This window comes from Bubalus kerabau, chromosome 3 (genome assembly GCF_029407905.1).
Source record: "Bubalus kerabau isolate K-KA32 ecotype Philippines breed swamp buffalo chromosome 3, PCC_UOA_SB_1v2, whole genome shotgun sequence".
NCBI classification, from domain to species: Eukaryota; Metazoa; Chordata; class Mammalia; order Artiodactyla; family Bovidae; genus Bubalus; species Bubalus kerabau.
In genome coordinates, this window is record NC_073626.1 from 23186282 (window position 1) to 23207651 (window position 21370).

The window sequence follows — 21370 nt, forward strand, 5'->3', positions numbered from 1 at the left end:
ACCAGGCTCCTCTGCCCATGGAACTCTCCAGACAAGAATACTGGAGTGGATAGCCATTCCCTTCTCCAGTGGATTTTCCTGACCCAGGGATCAAATCCGAGTCTCCCGCATTGCAGGCAGATTGCTTACTGTCTGAGCTATCAGGGAAGCCTGATTAATAGGAAGGAGAACTCAATTCAAAACATTATTATGGTGAGAAAAACAATCAAAACTTTTATCACACCCTTCTCTGTTCATAGCCTGATTTTTCTACACTATCAGAATATCTTGGTGTTAACATAAGTACATAAAAATTAATGATCATCCTCGATGCCTCTCATCTTCCTACCAGCTATCAGTAAATAATGAAAGTTGAGTGTTCAAAATACATCCAGAATCTAACTGCTTCTCCTATCCCCACCATTATTACCCTTGTCTAGGCTTCCATGAATTCTCATCCAAAAGATTATAAGGAAATTCTAATTTCATCCTTGCTCCCCTACTCTCTGTTCTCAACACAGTAACATTGTGATTCTTTCACCACAGAAGTCAAGTCAAGTCAGTTCTTCATTCAAATGCCCCGTATCATACTAATCACCCAGAGTAAGTAAGTGCTGAAAGCCTTCAGCCAAACAACAGAATGCCCATGACATGACTATCATCAACTTTCTGCCCTTATCTCCTGCCACCCGCTTCATTACTCACTGAGCTCCAGGCACATGGGACATCTTACTGGAACAACACTCTATACCAATACTCTTTCATTCTCTGTCATTTCTACATAAAAAGCTTTATTGTCACATATTTGCATGACTCACTTCCCTATTTCCTTTGGCATTCTGCTCAAATGTCATTTCTTAAAGAAGATTTCATAGACCCAATCTTACAAAAGAGTGCCCACTGGCACATGCTCATTCTGTGTTTTATCTTCTGAAAGACATATGCGTTAACTTGTTCATCTTATCTTTGCAAACCTTTTCAAATGAAAAAGATCCATGTCCTCATGTCAGGTACTCGTGGATCTTTTCCAAGGTAGTATCCTCTGCAAATTGAACACTGCTTGCTGAAAGATATATTTCAAGTGAATGAATGACTAATGAAGAGTAATTGGAATCATATATGTGAAGAGCACAGTTACAAATGGAACAAATTCTGATAGGAAAAGAAAATTCAAGAAATGTATCAAAAGTATTAAAATGAGAAATAAATGTCATAAACATAAAATGGAGTTTTGATTTTTTTCTAGTGCTGCCAATGATTTTCTTTAGGCAGCTTCAGTTTCCTCCCAAACACTCTGCTCAGAGCCAACTTCACTTCCTTATTCCTAAGGGTGTGTATCAATGGATTCAGCAATGAAGTGACAGTGGTGTGTATGACAGCCACATGCCGCTCCTGTATTACAGAGGTGGCAGAGGTTGGGGAGATGTAAGTGAGCCCCACAGTTCCATAAAACAGAGATACCACCATTAAATGGGAGGCACATGTGGACAGAGCCTTGTGGAGCACACGACAGGTATGGTTCTTAAACAGAAGGAAGCTGATAATATACAAGTATGAGAGGAAAGTGAAGAAGCATGGTACCATAGCTAAGCTGCCAGTGACAATAAAAATGAGCCACTGATTGAGCCGAATGTCACCACAAGCCAACTCTAAGAGGGGCTTCACATCACAAAAGAAGTGATTGAGTTTCAGAGGGTGGCAAAAGTTCAGACATGCAGTCATGACAGAATGCATCAGAGCATAAAAGAAGCTGGTGATCCAGGCCATGGCTGCCAAGAGAATACACATCTTAAGGTTCATGACAACAGTGTAGCGAAGTGGATAACAGATGGCCACAAATCGGTCAAATCCCATAATGGCCAGCAAGATGGACTCAGTACAGCCCAGAAAGTGGAAGAAGTGTAGCTGAGTGATGCAGCCCAGGAAAGACACGGCCTTGTGAGCAGAGAGGAGGTTTGCCATTAGTATGGGCAGTGTCACTGAAGAATAGCAGATATCCAGACAAGAAAGATTTCCCAGGAAAAAATACATAGGGGAGTAGAGTCTTGGCTCCGAGATGACAACCACTAATATGGACCCGTTTCCAAACAGATCGATCATGTATATAATCAGGAGGGTCATAAAGAGAACAGGCTGCAGCTCCTGAGTGGAGGTCAGTTCCAGCAGGAGAAACTCATTCACTGTGGTAACGTTCTCCATCGCTCTGAGGAGGAGTGATAACAGTTAGTAAAGCTGCTCTAGTAGACTGTATGGGTTAAATGAAGCAAGTTCATCATCTGAAAGTATATAAGGATGATCTATGGTGAGTAAAATGATTAGAAATGCTAGAATTAAATTCACTTGCAACATAATTAAGGACAGAAATATATGATAAATTCTGAGTCAGTGTGATATATGTGATACATAGAACTAAGAAATATATTTAGGATGCTGAGTTAAACCCATAAAGCAGCTCATATAGAATAAAAGCAGATATTCAGTGAATACAGTAAGAGAACAAGACTCAATTTTAGCCTCATTGCAGCATTAAAATTAATGTATCTAAAAAGAATCTTGTCAGAAATATTTATAAAAATTTATTTCTGGGTATAGATAGAAGTTTAGCAATAGTCCTAAATATCTTCTTTTAAAAAAGAGTAGGTTCTCCACAACCTAAACCTTTGTAAAACTAGAAGACATTTTTTAAAATCCACAAACTTCAAATCATATGTAGGCAGAGGGAATACAAATCAGCAGAATTGGTGTCAGCGTCAGAAGAAGGCATCGCAGCAACAGGGCTATTTATGCAGGAAAATCCCAAAATACCAAGCTGTTTAACAGCAACAGAATGTCGAAAACAGCAAAAAATTCAGTCTCAGAAAAAAGTACCTTACACTGAGAGTGAATTTCTCCGGAATATCAGAAAAGAGCAAGTCAATGTGCTTGTAATGATGGAATGCAGAAAAAAGTACATTACTACAGAGGCAGTAAGAATGTTGCAATACAAGAGGGGACCAATGAGCCAAGAATCTAGGGAAAATATCCTATCCCCTTTTCCATAAACCTCCTGCTGATAACTTGCCCCCCAAATTCAACTTTTTCATAGATAAACAATAAATATGAGAACTTCTGCATCTACATGAAAGCACAATAAGAAAAAAACAGATAGATAGAAAATCGTGATTTCTTAATCAAATATATTTCTTCAGAAAAAAATATTTAAAGTGAAACAGAAAAGTTCAGCACAATATTCCTAAGTGAAGCTACTAAAACTATAACATAACTTTTAATGAAAAAATATACACATATTCAAAACAGAATTTCAAATTAAAACACTGCTGCTGTTGCTGCTGCTAAATCGCTTCAGTCATGCCCGACTCTGTGCGACCCCATAGACGGCAGCCCACCAGGCTCCCCTGTCCCTGGGATACTCAAGGCAAGAACACTGGAGTGGGTTGCCATTTCCTTCTCCAATGCATAAGAGTGAAAAGTGAAAGTGAAGTCGCTCAGTCGTGTTCGACTCTCCGCGACCCCATGGACTGTAGCCCACCAGGCTCCTCCATCCATGGGATTTTCCAGGCAAGAGTACTGGAGTGGGGTGCCATTGCCTTCTCCGAATTAAAACACAATGATATGCTATTTTGATGAAGATTAAAATGTTTGAGACATTATATTTGCCTGAGGGTGGTAAAATACACACAGATGAGGATGTCAGTTGATTTAATCTCTAACAGATATTTTAGCAATAACTATTAAAAATCTCACACTCAAAGCAATTCCACTTTCTAGATTGTCCTTCAGATGTGTTTGTAAACGTCAAAAATTGTGTATTTGCCATGATGCAAGGAAATGGCAACCCACTCCAGTGTTCTTGCCTGGAGAATCGCAGGGACAGATGGGCTGCCGTTTCTGGGGTCGCACAGAGTCGGACACGACTGAAGCGACTTAGCAGTAGTAGCAGTAGCAGCATACGAAAGATTGCAAACAAACTAAATGACCATATGGGACTAGTTAAATAATTTTCAGTACATCAGTTCAGCTCAGTTCAGTTGCTCAGTCATGTCCGACTCTGTGCGACCCCATGAATCGCAGCACACCAGGCCTCCCTGTCCATCACCAACTCCCGGAGTTCACTCAGACTCACATCCATCGAGTCAGTGATGCCATCCAGCCATCTCATCCTCTGTCGTCCCCTTCTCCTCCTGCCCCCAATCCCTCCCAGCATCAGAGTCTTTTCCAATGAGTCAACTCTTTGCATGAGATGGCCAAAGTACTGGAGTTTCAGCTTTAGCATCATTCCTTCCAGAGAAATCCCAGGGCTGATCTCCTTCAGAATGGAATGGTTGGATCTCCTTGCAGTCCAAGGGACTCGCAAGAGTCTTCTCCAACACCACAGTTCAAAAGCATCAATTCTTTGGTGCTCAGCTTTCTTCACAGTCCAACTCTCACATCCATACATGACCACAGGAAAAACCATAGCCTTGACTAGACGAACCTTTGTTGGCAAAGTAATGTCTCTGCTTTTGAATATGCTATCTAGGTTGGTCATAACTTTCCTTCCAAGGAGTAAGCATCTTTTAATTTCATAGGAAATAGTAAAACAAGGCAGCTCTTTATATACTGTTTTTCATCTCGCACAAAAAAACACTCACAAGTACACAGGTAGAGATGCATATGTGCTGCTATATCTACTTCATACAAAAGATGCATGATTAAACAGATTAAGAAAATCAAAGCTTTTCCAACTAAGAAATTGTGCCATAAACCCACTTGTTCCCCCCTATAGTTTTTTTTTGTTTGTTTTGTTTTATTTTATTTTTAAACTTTACATAACTGTATTAGATTTGCCAAATATCAAAATGAATCCACCATTCAAAGAGATTCCCCAGCTACTCTCACTCACCCTTTCTAATGGTTTCAATTTCCTTCTATAAAACACACACATACACAAAACACCAAAAAAAAAAAAAAAAAACCCACACATTTGTACACATACAAAAACAAAAACCTTCCTTCTTACCTATTCTCTTATGTTCTACCTACTGACTGTGGCAATTCACCCTATTCTTTACTTCTCTGTGTACATACCTTGGAAAAAATATATGGTTTTGGTGCATAAGGAAACCCAAGAATGAGGGCTATAATATGTTGATTATCTCTTTGTATAAAATTATCAGAAAGATTTTAGCTGCTCAGAGTCTTATATGACAAATATCATATACCTAAGAGTAAATATAAATCACAGAGGACTTGGCCTTCATTCCCATTCTAAGCACAAAATGAGCACATTGAATCCCCTCTGACTCTCCCTAGAGATGTTCCAAGCATAGATGTCTAGGGATCTCTTCTCAAAGGGTTATTCTCTCTACTTTAATCTTTCAATAAATAGCTATTTTGTTTTTTTAATCTATTTGGTAGAACATTTTGCTACATTTAACTAGAAAAGAATATTATGCTGAGCCAGTGATTTCCACTGAAAGATTAAAGAAAGAGTAAGTATGACAATTTTTAAACAATACAGCTCCTATCATTGGAAACTCTTAACAGCTTGTGGATCCAAAGTTTGTCATTGTTTAGAGAAATATATTAAGAAATTAAAAAATGATAAAGTTTAAATTGAACCATTTTGACAAGACAAGGTGATTGATTTAACTTGAGAAATGTCAGAGAAAAAGAAAACAGCAACAAAATAAGGGCTTTATAACCACCAAAATGAAAAATAAAGTACCTTGTTAGACTCAAAATAGATCCTGTCTATAAATGGAAGAGAAATTGACAGATTTTTCTTAAAATCTGCCTCAGCCAAAAATTTCTTAATAATGACTATTTATAGATGCATACAGCAAAACTCTCAGACTCTGGAACAAGATCTCCTGGAGTTAGAATCCTGGCTCTGCTTTCAACGTGACTATAGTTAAGTTACTTCTTTCTGGTCTCTGGTTTTCCCCTTCTGTAAACATATGATAATAATGAAACCAATCTGATTTGATTGATGTGATGACTAAGGTTAAATAAAATAATATCTGTAAGTGAACAAACTCTATATAAGTGATTACACATATACACACACAATCATGGCTACAGAGAATTCTAAATAAGGGTTATAAAGGCATTTTGCAAGAAGCAGAGAGAGACTCTGTGATGTTAAGAATCATAGTCTGGAAACCTCAATCACATATCTAGAATTTTATCCAGTTCTACTGCATGATGACATTTGCCAAAGGATTACTTTTCATCCAATTTAAAATATATTTTCTTTCATGGATATTGACAAGCAGATTCTAAATTAACAAAAAAGAATAACAGAGGTTCTTGTTCAAGATGGTGGACTAGGAGACCCTGAACTCACCTCTTCCCATGGGCACACCCAATCTATAGCTACACAGAAAAGAAAACCAGAAACTAGTTGAAGTACTTTTACACATCAAATCAATGAGAAACATTCCACACTGAATCAGGCAGAGAGACCAAGATGCAGTCTGGCCAAACACTCTATTCCCAGCATGGCAACTCACAACTCCCAGCTTCTCACTGAGGAGTAAAGAGTTTAGACTCCACATCTGGCACCCCAACTCTAAAGAATTTCACTTGAGGAACAAGCCCCTAGACATCTAGCTTTGAAAAACAAGGCTTGCATATGTGAGACCTACAAGGCTATGGAGAACTAAAAGAGAGTTCTTAAAAGGCTCATAGGACCTCACTCTGGCTAACTGACACCCTGCTACTCCCCAAAGCTCAAAAAAGAAGCAGCAGATTGCAATGTGTCCAGTCTTAGGAAATTCCCTGGTGGTCCAGTGGTTAAGATCGAAGTCCTTCACAGAGTGACCCTCTTACGTTCTCATGGGAGGACTAGACATAGGAGGTAAAAACAGCAAAGGAAGCCCCAGGAGACTTTCTTCCATCAAAATGCTTTTTTAAAAACCAAGTTGTGGAATTCCATGGTCGTCCAGTGGTTAGGTCTTGGAGCTTCCAATGCAGAGGGTACAGGTTCAATCCCTGGTCAAGGAACTAAGATCCCACATGCCATATGGAATAGTCAAAATACAAAAAACAAAACAGACAAAAAAACTCCCATATAATAAAATGTGTCCAGTCTTCATGTGAAGGAGATCTATTTGCTTATTTTAAAGGCTTGACCTAAGTGGTAGGCTTCTTATCTAACACACTTCTAGAGGCCAACTACAATACTCTCCATTGACGGAGGCCTTAGCAGACATCATCTCTTTTCTATCCCTCTGCCTCATTCGGATTGCCAATATATCCCAACATCCAGAGGACACCTCTTAACCATTTGACTCTAGTGGCCAGCAGGACTCATGTCTTTTGGCTCCCACAGGTCTGTAACAAACAGAGAAACAATTCTTAACTGGCTATCTCCCCTGAGACAGCACAGAGACATCGACAGAAATACCCAGTCTTTCTGTGAAATAGGACTATTTGTTTCCCTTAAAAGCTACCTGTAGCGGATTCATTTTGATATTTGGCAAAACTAATACAGTTATGTAAAGTTTTAAAATAAAATAAAATTAAAAAAAAAAAAAAAAGCTACAGCCTAAGAGGCAGGCTTCTCATTTATCACATAGCTAGGGGGCAAGTACGGGAAAAGACAATGGCACCCCACTCCAGTACTCCTTCCTGGGAAATCCCATGGACGGAGGAGCCTGGTAGGCTATAGTCCATGGGGTCGCTAAGAGTCAGACACGACTGAGAGACTTCACTTTCCCTTTCCACTTTCATGCATTGGAGAAGGAAATGGCAACCCACTCCAGTGTTCTTGCCTAGAGAATCTCAGGGACAGAGGAGCCTGGTGGGCTTCCGTCTATGGGGTCATACAGAGTCGGACATGACTGACGCAACTTAGCACCAGCACCAGCAGCAGGGGGCAAGTACAATCCTTTGTAGAGCTCAGGGAATCCAACGGATGCAATCTTCAGGCTATAGCTCTGCCCTAGCTCAGATCTCTGGTGTTTCTGAGAAAAAAAAAATCTTTCTAGTGTTTCAGTTTTTGTTGCTGACACCCAGAGGCCACATAACTCAGATAGCATGCTCTAATGACCAGAGGGGCTTGTGTCTTTGGGCTTACCAGGACAGTCACAAACAAAGAAACTGTTCTTAACTGGCTACCACCCCAGGGCTCAGTGAAGGAGAAGCAAACTTACTTCTTACAGACATCCACTGAAGGATGTCTATAGACATTCATTGAAAACTTCTGCCTGAGAGTCTGGCTTCCAATTATCCTGCATCCAGATGCTGATGGAGACATTTATTATAAATCTCAGTTTTAATATGTCTTCCCTTTTCAACATATACAACAAAGGATTTACCAATAAATTGAGTGCATTTTCTAGCATTTAGATCAGTTGATCTTTTTCCGATGAATAAATTGATATGAGAATATCTGACATATATGATAATAGAACAGCCAGAATAGAAAAGAAATAGATAAATCATTTATTATGTAGTAAGTGCCTACTCTAATCCCTCCCTAGATTTCTTATCTCTTTTTAGTTCTCTGTAGCATCTAATTGGAGAAGGCAGTGGCACCCCACTCCAGTACTCTTGCCTAGAGAGTCCCATGGACGGAGGAGCCTGGTGAGTTGCAGTCCATGGGGTTGCTAAGAGTCAGACACGACTGAGCAACTTTACTTTCCCTTTTCACTTTCATGCACGGAGAAGGAAATGGCAACCCACTCCAGTGTTCTTGCCTGGAGAATCCCAGGGACGGAGTAGCCTGGTGAGTTGCCATCTATGGGGTCGCACAGAGTCGGACACGACTGAAGCGACTTAGCAGCAGCAGCAGCATCTAATTACCCTGACATATATACTTATGAATTTGTCCATGTGTAAGATTGTAGAATTTCTTTTGTTCAGTCTTGCTTCCTACACCTACTATGCTGCCTGACACAATATATATTCAATAACTATCTCTTAAATAAGTGAGTAGGTAAATAAAAACTGAGCAAATAATGACACATAGTTGAGCACAGAACATGGTTATGGGGATACAAATTCCTGAGGGAAAATCATGTAGACCATTTATTAGAGTGAAGGGATAAAAATCTTAATCAGAGTCAGATATAAGCCTCATTAATCTCAGTGGTGCTGCCGGCAGTCTTTAAATAACTTGCTCCCGAAGGTTTTCTTCAGCGCCAGCCTCACTTCTTTATTCCTAAGAGTGTATATCAGTGGATTCAGCACTGGAGTGACTGCACTATAGACGATGGCCACCATCCGGTCCTGAGTCATGGAAGTGGCTGAGGCAGGACGAATGTACGTGAAGCCTACAGGTCCATAGAAAAGACACACCACTGTGAAATGGGAGGCACAAGTGGACAAAGCTTTGTGGAGTATTCTGCAGGACTTATGCTTGAGCAGAAGGGAGCAAATGATATACAAGTAGGAGAGAAGCGTCAGGAAGAAAGCTCCCATAGATACGCTGCCTGTGACAACAAAAAGAAGCCATTGGTTGAGCAGCGTGTTACTGCAGGCCAGTTCCAAGAGGGGCTTGACATCACAGAAGAAGTGATTGAGCTCTTGAGAGCGGCAAAAGTTCAGGTGTGCAGTCATGACAGAATGTACCAGAGCGTTAAAGATGCTGGTGATCCAGGCCACGGCTGCCAAAAGAATACATACCTTGGGGCTCATGATGACAGGGTAACGAAGTGGGTTGCAGATGGCAGCGAGGCGATCAAAAGCCATGACAGCCAGTAAGACGGCCTCTGTGCTTCCCAGAAAGTGGAAGAAGTATAGCTGAGTGATACAGCCCAGGAAAGATATGGTCCTGCGAGCGGAGAGGAGGTTTATAAGGACTTTGGGCAATGTCACTGAAGAGTAGCAGATATCCAGACAAGAAAGGTTTCCCAGGAAAAAATACATGGGGGAATGCAGTTTGGGTTCCAAAATCGCAATCACTAATATAGCTCCATTTCCAACCAAGTTTATCAAGTAAATGATTAAGAAAATCACAAAGAAGAAAGGCTGCAGCTGCTGAACACTGGTCAGGCCAAGTAACAGAAACTCATTTACTGTAGTGACATTCTCCATTGCTTTGGGAAGCAAATGTAATGATGACAATGAATTAGTTTTTTGAATTTTACACTGTGGGAATTAAGTGAAGCAAGTTTACTATTTGGAAAAGCCTAAGGGTGAGCTCCAGTGTGGAGAATATTTAAAAGTGGTAAGTAAACAGCTTTACCACTCCTGAATATGAGTCAAGCATCTTTTTACTGCTTCAGAATTTATCATGTACTAATAAAAACAGCTTATAATGAGTAAGTCAGATATAGATAAAAGACACTTTTTTAAAGCATAAAATGTAAAGCATGACTATATCTTATTTACAACATTAGAATTAGAGGTTAGACAAAAAAAATTAGAGGTTAGAAAAATTTAAAACATACAAAGGAAATAATTGTTTAGCTTATGATTCTCGGTTCTGGCAGTAAAAGTGATGTAGCCTAGTGAGGATTTCTTCTTTTCTCCTAAGATATTTTAAAGCCTCAGGAAATTAACGCATCCTTCCTACACGCCTAAACTTTCAGCAAAACTAAGAAACATAAAATCCAGAATCTTCAAATATTGTGTTTAAGCAGAGGGAATAAAAACAGCATCAGTTCAGTTCAGTTCAGTTCAGTCGCTCAGTCGTGTCCGACTCTTTGCGACCCCATGAATCACAGCACGCCAGCATAATTAGCATCAGTAGCCACAAGACTGCAGCACAGTGGTGGGTTTGTGTGTGTAGTTGAGAAAAACTTGAAAGAGTAAAAAGTGTTAACAGGAAGAGAATTTTGAAAACATCCCCGATTTTTCAGGCCCAGGAAAAAGTGCCCTACATTTAGTGGGAATTCTACGAGAGGAGGAGAATTAGAACAAGGTAAAGCATAAGCATTGAAAGAGAGAGGAAAAATATATACTAAATGCTTTGGCATTTGTAAAAAATAATCACCACCTTATTAACAGAAGAAGGAGTCCTTGAATTGAGGAATGGAAAAACTACCTGGTATACCCTCTCCCTGGTGGCTCAGATGGTAAAGAATCTGCCTGCAGTGTGGGAAAGAGCCCCTGGAGAAGGGCATGGCGACCCACTCCAGTATTCTTGCCTGGAGAATACCATGGACAGAGGAGCCTGGTGGGCTCCAGTCCATGGGGATGCAAAGAGTCCAACATGACTGAGCGATTAAGCAGCAGCCTACCCACCCTCACCCACGCTAACACTCCCCTGCTAACAACTGGTCCAGAATATCACAACCCAACATAAGCTCCCAATAAAATAGCTTCAAAAGTTGACAGAAATAATGAAGAGTAAAATTCACAATCCTAATAGAAGTTTTTAACATCGCTCTCTCTCTATGCCTTATAGAAGAGAAAGCAAAAAAAAAAAAAAAGTTAGTAAGAATATAAAAATCTGAAAAGCATAATTTACAAATTTGATTGACATATATAAACAGCTCAGTAAGAAAAGAATTCACACCCACAAAAAAAGAGTAAAATACAAGCTGAGAGAATTTATCACTACACTAAAAATATACACTAAAGTAAGTTCTCTAGTCAGTAAGAAAAGATCCTAAGCAGAAGAATGGAAATACAGAAGGAAGTGAAGAATATCAGAATGGGTATGTGTCTGTATGCATGTAAGGAAAAACTGACCCAATAAAAGTGAAAAATGACTATACAAGGGAATAATGACTATGACTTGTGGATGTTAATACTATGTAGAATAGAATACATGAATGGGAAAAGAAAAGAATTCACATTATTTTTAATGGCACATTAAACATTTACAAAATCAAGATAGGTTGAGGTTTTTTTAAGCATCAAAAATTTCAATAGATTAAGTCATTCAAAGAATGTTCTTTGAATATGGTAAAAATTTTAAAAAGTAAGGAAAAGATATCCAGAAATGCACTAAATGCTTGAAATAAAGCAACACACAGCTAAATAATTCATGGATAAGGGGAAAATCCAAATAGATTTTTTTTAATATTTTAACCAAATCATAATGAAGATGAGACATAGCAAAACTTTTAGTATGTAGCTAAAGAAATAAACAGAGAAATTTTATGTCATGAATTCATATCTTAAAAAGAAGAAATATTGAAAATCAGTACTCTAAAGTTGTATTTCAAAAACTAAAAGAATGAATGAATAAAACCAGCACCTCAAATCTAAAGAAACCAAAAGAAAGGAAATAATGAAAATAATAACATGAATCATTAAAATAGAAAAGAAAAATACAGTAGAGAAAAGTCAATAAAGTGAAAACTTAGTTATTTGAAAAGATTGTGAAAGTGATAAACTCCTGTAAGACTTAAAGAGAGAGAGCTCAAAATATCAATTATAGATCTTTATGAGCAAATTTATGCCAATAAATTTAACAATCTAGATGACATTTACAAATTACTTCAAAACAAAAGTAAATTACTAAAACTAACAGTAAAAGAAAGAAAATTTGAATAGTTTGATATCTATATAGGAAACTGTAGATGCTATTTAAGATCTTCCACAAAATAAAATGCCAAGTGCAGATTTCTACCAAATAGTTAATAAAGAAATAATAATTTACACATAGTCTCCTAAAGAAAGAAAAAAAGAATACTTCTCAACTTCTTTTATAAGGCTAGCATAACCCTGATGAAAGTAGTGAAAGTGAAAGTCGTTCAATCATATCCAACTCTTTGTGACCCTATGGACTATACAGTCCATGGAATTCTCCAGGCCAGAATACTGGAGTGGGTAGCTGTTCCCTTCTCCAGGTATCTTCCCAACCTGGGTCTCCCTCACTGCCGGCAGATTCTTTCTTACTTCCCACAAGGGAAGCCCAAAGCCCCCCAAAAAGAATACTCTCAACTTCTTTTATAAGGCTAGCATGACCTTGATACCAATACTTGAAAAAGGACTTAACAGAAAGGAGATGTGCAGATTACCTTGTTTCATGACTACAGATGCAAAATTCCTTTCTCACTGTCTCCTATGTGACTCTGTGCAAATCACCATCATCACTCATTTGAATTATTGGAATGATCTTATTTCCACTCTTAACCAGTCTCTTATTCTCAAGGCAGCATCCAGGATTATTCTGTTAAACATGTCTAATGATTTAAGCTTCCACTACCACTCTATCCCTGGATTACTCAGCCACATTGATCTCTATGTTGTTCCTAAAACACTAACTACATTCTCATCTCAAGGTCTTTGCACCAGCTCTCCACTTGTGTGAAGCATTCTTACACTTAATAAATTCACATGTTTAATTCCCACATCTCTTTCAGATCTTTGCCCTAAAGCTACACCTTCATCATGAATTTCTCTGATTGTTTTGTTCAGTCACTGACTCCTGTACAACTCTTTGCGATGTGATGGACTGCAACATGCCAGGCTCCTCTGTCCTCCACTATCTCCTGGAGTTTGCTCAAATTCATGTCCATTGAGTCAGCGATTCTATCTAACCATCTCATCCTCTCACCCTCTTCTCTGGCCTTCCATCTTTCCCAGTGAGTCAGCTCTTCACATCAGGTGGCCAAAGTATTGGAGCTTTAGCTTCAGCAACAGTCCTTCCAGTGAAGTGTCAGGGTTAATTTCCTTTAGGATTCACTGGTTTGATCTCCTTCCTGTCCAAGGGACTCTCAAGAGTCTTCTCCAGGTTAAATGACAAAAAAAAAAAAAAAAAAGCATATCCTTTCTTGCTATGTTATTATCAATGGTACTTATCTTAATCTGCTGTATTGGATTTTATTAAATATTTTATATTTTTTATTTAACTTACATGCAGTCTCAAACACACACACACACAAAACTGTTGTCTATTTTATTCACTACTGCATCCCAGCACCTAAAACAGTGTCTGGAACATTTTTTTGGTGCTCTCTCTATACTTACTGAATTAACTACTGGATTATGATTACCTGTTCAATTATTATCAGTTACAAAAGCTACCCTCAAAAGGTCAGATTTGTTTTCTTTTGAACATTCTCACCTATCCATACTATTCTCCTGAATGTGATGCTGCACTCACAAAAGATTCTTTCAGTTCATCAGAGGACATGGCAACATAGAAAGTGAGAAATGAATATTTGTGATTACGTAAATAACTTTTAGCCATATAGGGCCAGTTTTAGCAATTCATTTTCGTCATGGACTGTTCTCAAAGACACTTGCGATTCTTAATGATTAAGTGTTGTCTATAAACAGTATTTTAAATTTAAGAAATTACATTATTGGTGAAAGAAAACAAAAATCTAGGAACTGCACTCCATGAGTATGGATATAGAAGAAATATTCTAAATGAAGTTGTTGGTAGAGAAGATGATTAATCTCAGGAGTCATAAATATAATTGAAGGACATTATTACCTATGCATATATGGGAAACTGTGGATGTACTCAAGTGAAAATATTAATACTTAAGTAAATACTTCATACAAGTGTTTTGAAAATTATTATATTTTTCCTGGATAATAGCACCATCCATCTCCCACTAAAAATCATACTATTGCAAAGTTATGTAATTATATAAACAGTAGGTACAATCTAACATATTGCTTGACTAGAACTAGAACCTATCATTTTTGCATTATTAATTTTAACATATATTAAGGTATTACTCATGTAATTTTTTTCTCTACTTCACTTTCTTCTTCTCTTTATATTTTCTCTAATTCTCAGTAACACACACACCCACCCACACACACCCACACCCATACCCACACACCACTAAACAGATATAGGCACTCAGACATTTAATTAAAACATAGACCTAACTTGATCACAATGAGAGTCTACCCTGAAACAAATAACAAACAACCAAAAAAAAAAACCAAAAATGTACACACACAGACTGAGAAATTCAAAGCTTTACTTGCTAATGACTTGTGCTATGAACACACCTGCTCTTCCACTCTGTAATTTTCACAGCTTAGATTCAAAGAGTTTTCCGCATTTACTTTCACTTGCTTTTTCCAATTATATTAACGCCCTTTCTTCAGAAAATCATTCCTCTAATCTAAGCTCACTTTTCTTCTGTTTACTCTCAGCCAATTTGTCCTGCATATCTGTCTTCACATACTTTATAATAAAATAAAATTTTGGCTCAAAAAGGATATCCAAAAATCAGAGATCAGCTGCATTTACTGTCTCTTTGAATAAGATCATCATAGATAGTTCCAGCTCTTCAAAACTCTTAACACCCATTTTATTGCAAGCAATCTCTATCTAGATGTGAGACTGAATCTCAGCAAATCCATCTCTTATTTGAGAGAACAAACAGACTAAATCGTGTATAAATCTCCCTGGGGGTATCTGGACATTAATGTCTTGGGATTTTCTCTCTAGAGACTTATTCTTTCCATATTTCTCTTCCATAAGTATCAATTTATACCCTTCTTTGGTGTGCTTGTGAAGTCACTAGATTAATTCTTTAATAATAAATTTGGGGCAGAGCCTTTGGTTGATCATGAGCAAAAGGGAGTGATGAGAATATAAAAGAAAAGAGACAAATCTATCCTTCAAAAGTCTAACACCTTATAAATGCAAAAAAGTGATATCAGAGAAATATAATGAAAACTAAAAATATTAATTATAAACTGAATTCCACAAATAAAGAAAAGGGAAGGATTTAGGGAAATGATAAACAAACAGGGAAGAATAAACAATGGGAATAAATTTGTTTAATTTGCATTTTTATGTATGGGATCTTTGAAGTATTGCAAAAAATCTAAGGTTATTATTTGTGCTATTATGATAAATATCCTTTCTAAAGATAAGAGAAATTATATATTTTCTATTTTCTTTCTTTCTTTTTTTTTCATTCACATTATGTGGCTTGCAGAATCTTAGTTCCCTGACACCAGGGATTGAACCCAGGACACAGCAGTGAAAGCGCTGAGTTCTAACCACTGGTGTTATGCTTAGTTGCTAAGTCGTGTCTGACTCTTTGCAACCCCATGGACTGTAGCCTGTCAAGCTCCTCTGTCCATGGAATTTTCCAGGCCAGAATACTGGAGTGGATAGCCTTTCCCTTCTCCAGGGAATCTTCCCTACCCAGGGATCAAACCCAGGTCTCCCACATAGCAGGTGGATTCTTTACCAGCTGAGCCACTGGGAAAGTACAGTAAATGTAAGAAGGACAGTGACAAAGGAAGATAACTTTTAGACAAATGCTGAAAGTTAGAGAACCACAAGTCAATGGATAGTTAGTTCACCATAAGACAAAATAAAATTTAAGAACAATAGATTAACTGAAGAATATATTTGATATGTTTGAATATATTTGGGATTCCCTAGTGGCTCAGACGGTAGAGTCTGCCTGCAGTGTGGGAGACCTGAGTTCGATCACTAGGTCGGGAAGATCCCCTGGAAAAGGAAATGGCAATTCACTCCAGTATTCTTGCCTGGAAAATCCCATGGATGGAGGAGCCTGAAGGGCTAAGTCCTTAGGGTCGCAAAGAGTCAGACACGACTGAGCAACTTCAGTTCACTATGTTTAATATGGAGGTTAAAATACCGAAAAAAGTGTGCACAAGTAGAGACAAGCACATCATAGTTTTACTTATGCTCAAAAGATTCAAATTAACTTTTATTTAGATATAGTTTCAAATATATAGAATATACATAAGCTTTTCAGGAATAAGAAGAGAACCCCCAAAATCCATTAATTCTTTACCCAGATTAATCTATTGTTAACATTTTGCCCCATTTATCATTGAAATCAATACTTTTGGCAAGAAAAAACAGATTGCATGAGCAAGACAGATAATTTTCTATATTTATCATGAGAGAAAAATAAACACTACAGTTCAAGGGAAATGAAGTTTGAAAGTTGCTACTTTTTCTCCCATAGCTTTCAGGGCCTTTCTGATATCCTTATTCCTCAAAGTATAAATGATGGGGTTTAGCATAGGGGTCACCACACTGTACAGTACTGAGATCAGCCGGTCTTTTGCCAATGAGTAAGATGAGATGGGCCGCACATAGGTGAAGATGGAGCTGCCATAGTAGAGAAGGACAATGACCAGGTGGGAGGCACAGGTAGAAAAGGCCTTTTGTCTCCCCTCTGAGGAGCGGATCCTCAAGATGGTGGAGATAATGTAGAGGTAGGAAAGGATGATACCTAGGAAAGGAGCCCATCCAATGAAGACCCCAACGATAAGTAACACCAACTCATTGACAGAAGTGTCCCCACAAGACAAGATCAGCAAAGGGGGGATGTCACAGAAGAAATAATTAATCTCGTTATTGCCACAGAAAGGCAGGCGGAATGTCAGTACTGTGTGCACCACTGAGTTGAGGAAACCACCAGTCCAGCAGGAGGCTGCTAACTGGCTGTATAGGACCTTGTTCATAATAACCGAATACCTTAAAGGTTTGCAGATTGCAATGTAACGATCATATGCCATGGCTGCCAGGAGGAGACATTCTACCCCCACAAAGAAAAGGAATGCAAAAAGTTGAGCCACACAGCCCCCGTAGGAAATACTTTTCTTCTTTGATAGGAGATGCACCATCATCTGGGGGACATTAGTGGTGGTATAACAGATATCAAGAAAGGCCAGATTCCTTAAAAAAAAATACATGGGGGTATAGAGTCGTATATCGACCAATGTTACCAAAATAATGAAAATATTTCCTCCCAGGGTACAGAGATAGATCATAAGAAATATGGTAAAGAATAAAAACTGCATATTGTTTAAGTCAGAGAATCCTAAGATGATAAATTCAGACAGAGTGTGATTTTCTCCTTCCATGATGTTTTCTCTCGGAAATTGAGAAAGAAGCAGTACAGATTGCAGTATTCATGTGCTGCAACAGCAGTAATCTACAAAACAAAAACATATAACTTTATAGATAAAATAATCATCAGAAAATAACAGGAAAAAACACTCAAATTTAGAATCTATGACAAGTTACAGTGTTGTACCACAATCATCACATAAGCCTTCGACACACACATTTAAACTTTTCCTATGGGATGCATCTCTTACAGAATATCAGCAACACCTTTGCAGGAAAAAGTAAATATTTTAAAAGTCTATGTGCAGCATAAGAGCTATTTATGTAAATAGGTCTTGGCAAGCCTGTTTTCTAACACTTCGTTGTGTCTTAGAGATGACTGGTGAATATCCATCACAGAATTTGTTTGAAGAGTTGTGGGGTTATTTGAGTTTCTCCTTGTGAGGCCTCCTTGTCTTCCTTGCACACTTAGAGATTGATTTTTATGGTTTTTATTTAAGTTATATTTTAAGAAAATGAAAGTGGAACAGAAAATTCCAAAAACAATATAGTTCTAGAATGTGATACCAGGTACTTTGATAAAACTTTATCTTAAAAAACAATACTTGAGACTAGTAAGCATGTCCTGGAACAGACTCTTATAAACCAAGACACTTTTTGATGTGTCATGAAGACTTGACACCATTATCAATGGAATTAGTTATTGAAACCACTCTCCCGTGCTCTAAGCTTTGTCATATAATTTCTCTGGTGGTCCAGTGATTAGGACTTGGAGTTTTCACTGCTGTAAAAGTAAGACCAAGTAAATAAATAAAAATTTTAAATAATAATTTTGTCTCATTTTAGCCTCAAATATCGTGATGGTGGTGGTGGTTTAGTCATTAAGTCCTGTATCTGCATTCAGGGCAGGAAATTTAAAAGTCAAACTTCTCTCTCTTTAACTGGTATGGTCACCAACAACAACCTTAGCTGATCAGAGAAAACATGAAACAAACAAGAGAACACGTCTCACAGAATACCTGGGTTCCCTCCTCAGTTCTATAATCCACTAGCTGTTTGAACATGGGAAGATCATTTTAATTTTCTGGTTCCCTGTTGAGTCATATGTGATGTGAAAGTTGCTCAGTCATATCCAACTTTTTGCAACTCCACAGCCTATACAATCCACAGAATTCTCCAGGCCAGAATACTGGAGTGGGTAGCCGCTCCCTTCTCCAGGAGATCTTCCCAACCCAGGGATTGAACCCAGGTCTCTTGCATTGAAGGCAGATTCTTTACTAGCTGAGCCACAGGGGAAACCCTGAGTCAGATGTAAAATTATTATAAACTCTCTGTCTCCAAAATTCCAGAAAAATATTTATGTATTATTATGTAAAAGTAACAGTTTTAGTTTGACCATTGATCCATTCTGATTGCTTAGAATGATGAAGAAACAAAAATGTTTAAAAATCAATTTCTCATCAATGGTTTTAGTAATGTGATATCATAATTAATGATCTCAGTAAATTAAGTATACTATGATCATAGTATATTACAACTCAAAGAGTAAATTTAAAATAACACACTGAGTAAAATATTGCTGGGACAGCACTCGCTTTGATGAGACATTAGCCCCTTGTCCTTTCCCATTTCTGTCTTTTTCCAGATCCATGAAAAGTTTGAATTACTCCAACTCAGATACTTATGACAAAGATTAAATTTATAAATATTTCCACACAAAATAAAGGATAATTTAAAACTTGGATCTCTTGGACATAGGATAAAATTTTGTATATATTATATGCTTAAAATTGTCAAAATAAAAAATAGTAAAAAAACAAAATGGGTAAGAAAGCAACATAGTATCCATGGTAATAATCAGTAACTTTTGATTTCTAATTATTTAGTTGTTCCCCCCTAGGTTGGCCAAACTGTTTCCAAAACACACCTTAGAAATATGTTTTGGTTTAAGGCCCAAAGAACAAACATCAAGGAAATATTAATGAAACTGAGATTAAGACTGAGTCTTATTTCAAAAAATTATGAGATTAAATACATTTAGTAAATGTAAATTGTTTTATTTCTATTTAATTTCCAGGTAGCCATGCATCATTTCAGTATCATGAAAAATAAGCTTTCCATGAAGAAAATCTCTCATGAGTTAATCTGCTAAGTCGCTTCAGTCGTGTCCGACTCTGTGTGACCCCATAGACGGCAGCCCACCAGGCTCCCCCGTCCCTGGGATTCTCCAGGCAAAAACAGTGGAGTGGGTTGCCATTGCCTTCTCCAATGCATGAAAGTGAAAAGTGAAAGTGAAGTCACTCAGTCGTGTCCGACTCTCAGTGATGCCATGGACTGCAGCCTCCCAGGCTCCTCCATCCATGGGATTTTCCAGGCAAGAGTACTGGAGTGGGATGCCATGAATTAGTCTACAGATGGCAATACTTGGCTGAATTCCGTCTCAGTGGAGAACTGAATGAAAGATAGAGAAATAGTAATCCTAAGAGTTCAGTACTAGAACTAAGGTAAAATATAAACTGGCTTTCAGAATTCTTATCAATATTAAAGTGAAGGATTTAATATGAATTAATTTACACAACAAAGCTTTCTGTGGATATCTGACCATTGTATCCATAAGAAACTTTTGTTTTGGAAAAGCTCCATTTTGGAGAACGGTTTGTTTGGTGTTACTTGACCCTATGTTGCTGTTTTTGTAGAGTGTTCAGATAAGCAAAGGAAAAACTCTACAATAGAGTATTTCCCTTTAATCAATGAATTCTCTAGAAATAATAACACTGTACATGTTAATTGAAAAATCATGAAAAAGGTAGAAATCTTGAGAAAACCTTTTCTTTAGGCTTTTATCAGCTGTACCACCGCTATCCATCTCCTCTCCTACATTGACATCAAAGTTGGGGCTAACTATGGCTATATAATCAGTGAGCATTACTGAGTCTAAGGCATGGTACTTGGTGCTGAAAATTCAATGCGATATTTTGAACCATCTCTTATGGAATATACAGAATGGGAATTCCAGCTCCAATTGGGAAGGAGCCTTTAAAAGTCATCTAGTCCGGCCACTGAAATACCCTATACAGATGTTTTGCTGTGCTGTTCTTAGTTGCTCAGTCGTGTCCGACTCTTTGCAACTCCATGGACTGTCATCTACCAGGCTCCTCTGTCCATGGGGATTCTCCAGGCAAGAATAATGGAGTGGGTTGCCATGCCTTCCTCCAGGGGATCTTCCCAACCCAGGGATTGAACCCAGTCTCTGGCATTGCAGGAGCATTCTTTACCATCTGTGCCACCAGGGAAGCCCTATATTTTGCAAGGTGATAACCCAATCTAAAATTGTATACTGTATTGATGAGAGATGTAAACTCTGTAAAGGGAGGCTATTCCATCTTTAGACAAATCCAAGTATTAGAAAAATTTGATCATTGTGGGGTTTTTTGGCTGAGCCACGTTTTAGTTGTGGCATGTGGGATCTTTAGTTGCAGCATGTAGTATCTAGTTCCCTGACCAGGGATCAAACCCTGGCCCCCTGCATTGGGAACAAGGACTTTTAGCCACTGGATCATCAGGGAAGTCCCTGGTCACTGTGTTTTATTACTGGAAGAATAGTTACACCTACCAGCTGTGTGAACACAAAAAATGCAGCTATTCCACCCACTTACTAGCTGTGTGACCATGAAAGAATCATAAAGCTCT

At 38.1% G+C, this 21370-nt stretch overlaps 3 protein-coding genes across 3 annotated transcripts; all 3 read right to left on the reverse strand.

Annotated features, from left to right (window-relative positions):
* Positions 1–1221: 1221 nt before the first annotated feature.
* On the reverse strand, positions 1222–2178 carry LOC129647504 (olfactory receptor 12D3-like). The gene has a single exon (XM_055574585.1). It carries the CDS (start codon positions 2176–2178, stop codon positions 1222–1224), a length of 957 nt encoding a protein of 318 aa, XP_055430560.1.
* A 6820-nt stretch (positions 2179–8998) lies between these two features.
* LOC129647506 (olfactory receptor 12D3) lies at positions 8999–10002 on the reverse strand. The gene has a single exon (XM_055574586.1). It carries the CDS (start codon positions 10000–10002, stop codon positions 9052–9054), a length of 951 nt encoding a protein of 316 aa, XP_055430561.1. The 3' UTR covers positions 8999–9051.
* Positions 10003–16746: 6744 nt separating this feature from the next.
* Positions 16747–17694, reverse strand: LOC129647507 (olfactory receptor 5V1-like). The gene has a single exon (XM_055574587.1). It carries the CDS (start codon positions 17692–17694, stop codon positions 16747–16749), a length of 948 nt encoding a protein of 315 aa, XP_055430562.1.
* Between the last annotated feature and the right edge of the window lie 3676 nt (positions 17695–21370).

Bases quoted from the DNA above. Each gene is read 5' to 3' on its own strand.
- LOC129647504 (XM_055574585.1), bottom strand. From the start codon at position 2,178: ATGGAGAACGTTACCACAGTGAATGAGTTTCTCCTGCTGGAACTGACC.
- LOC129647506 (XM_055574586.1), bottom strand. From the start codon at position 10,002: ATGGAGAATGTCACTACAGTAAATGAGTTTCTGTTACTTGGCCTGACC.
- LOC129647507 (XM_055574587.1), bottom strand. From the start codon at position 17,694: ATGGAAGGAGAAAATCACACTCTGTCTGAATTTATCATCTTAGGATTC.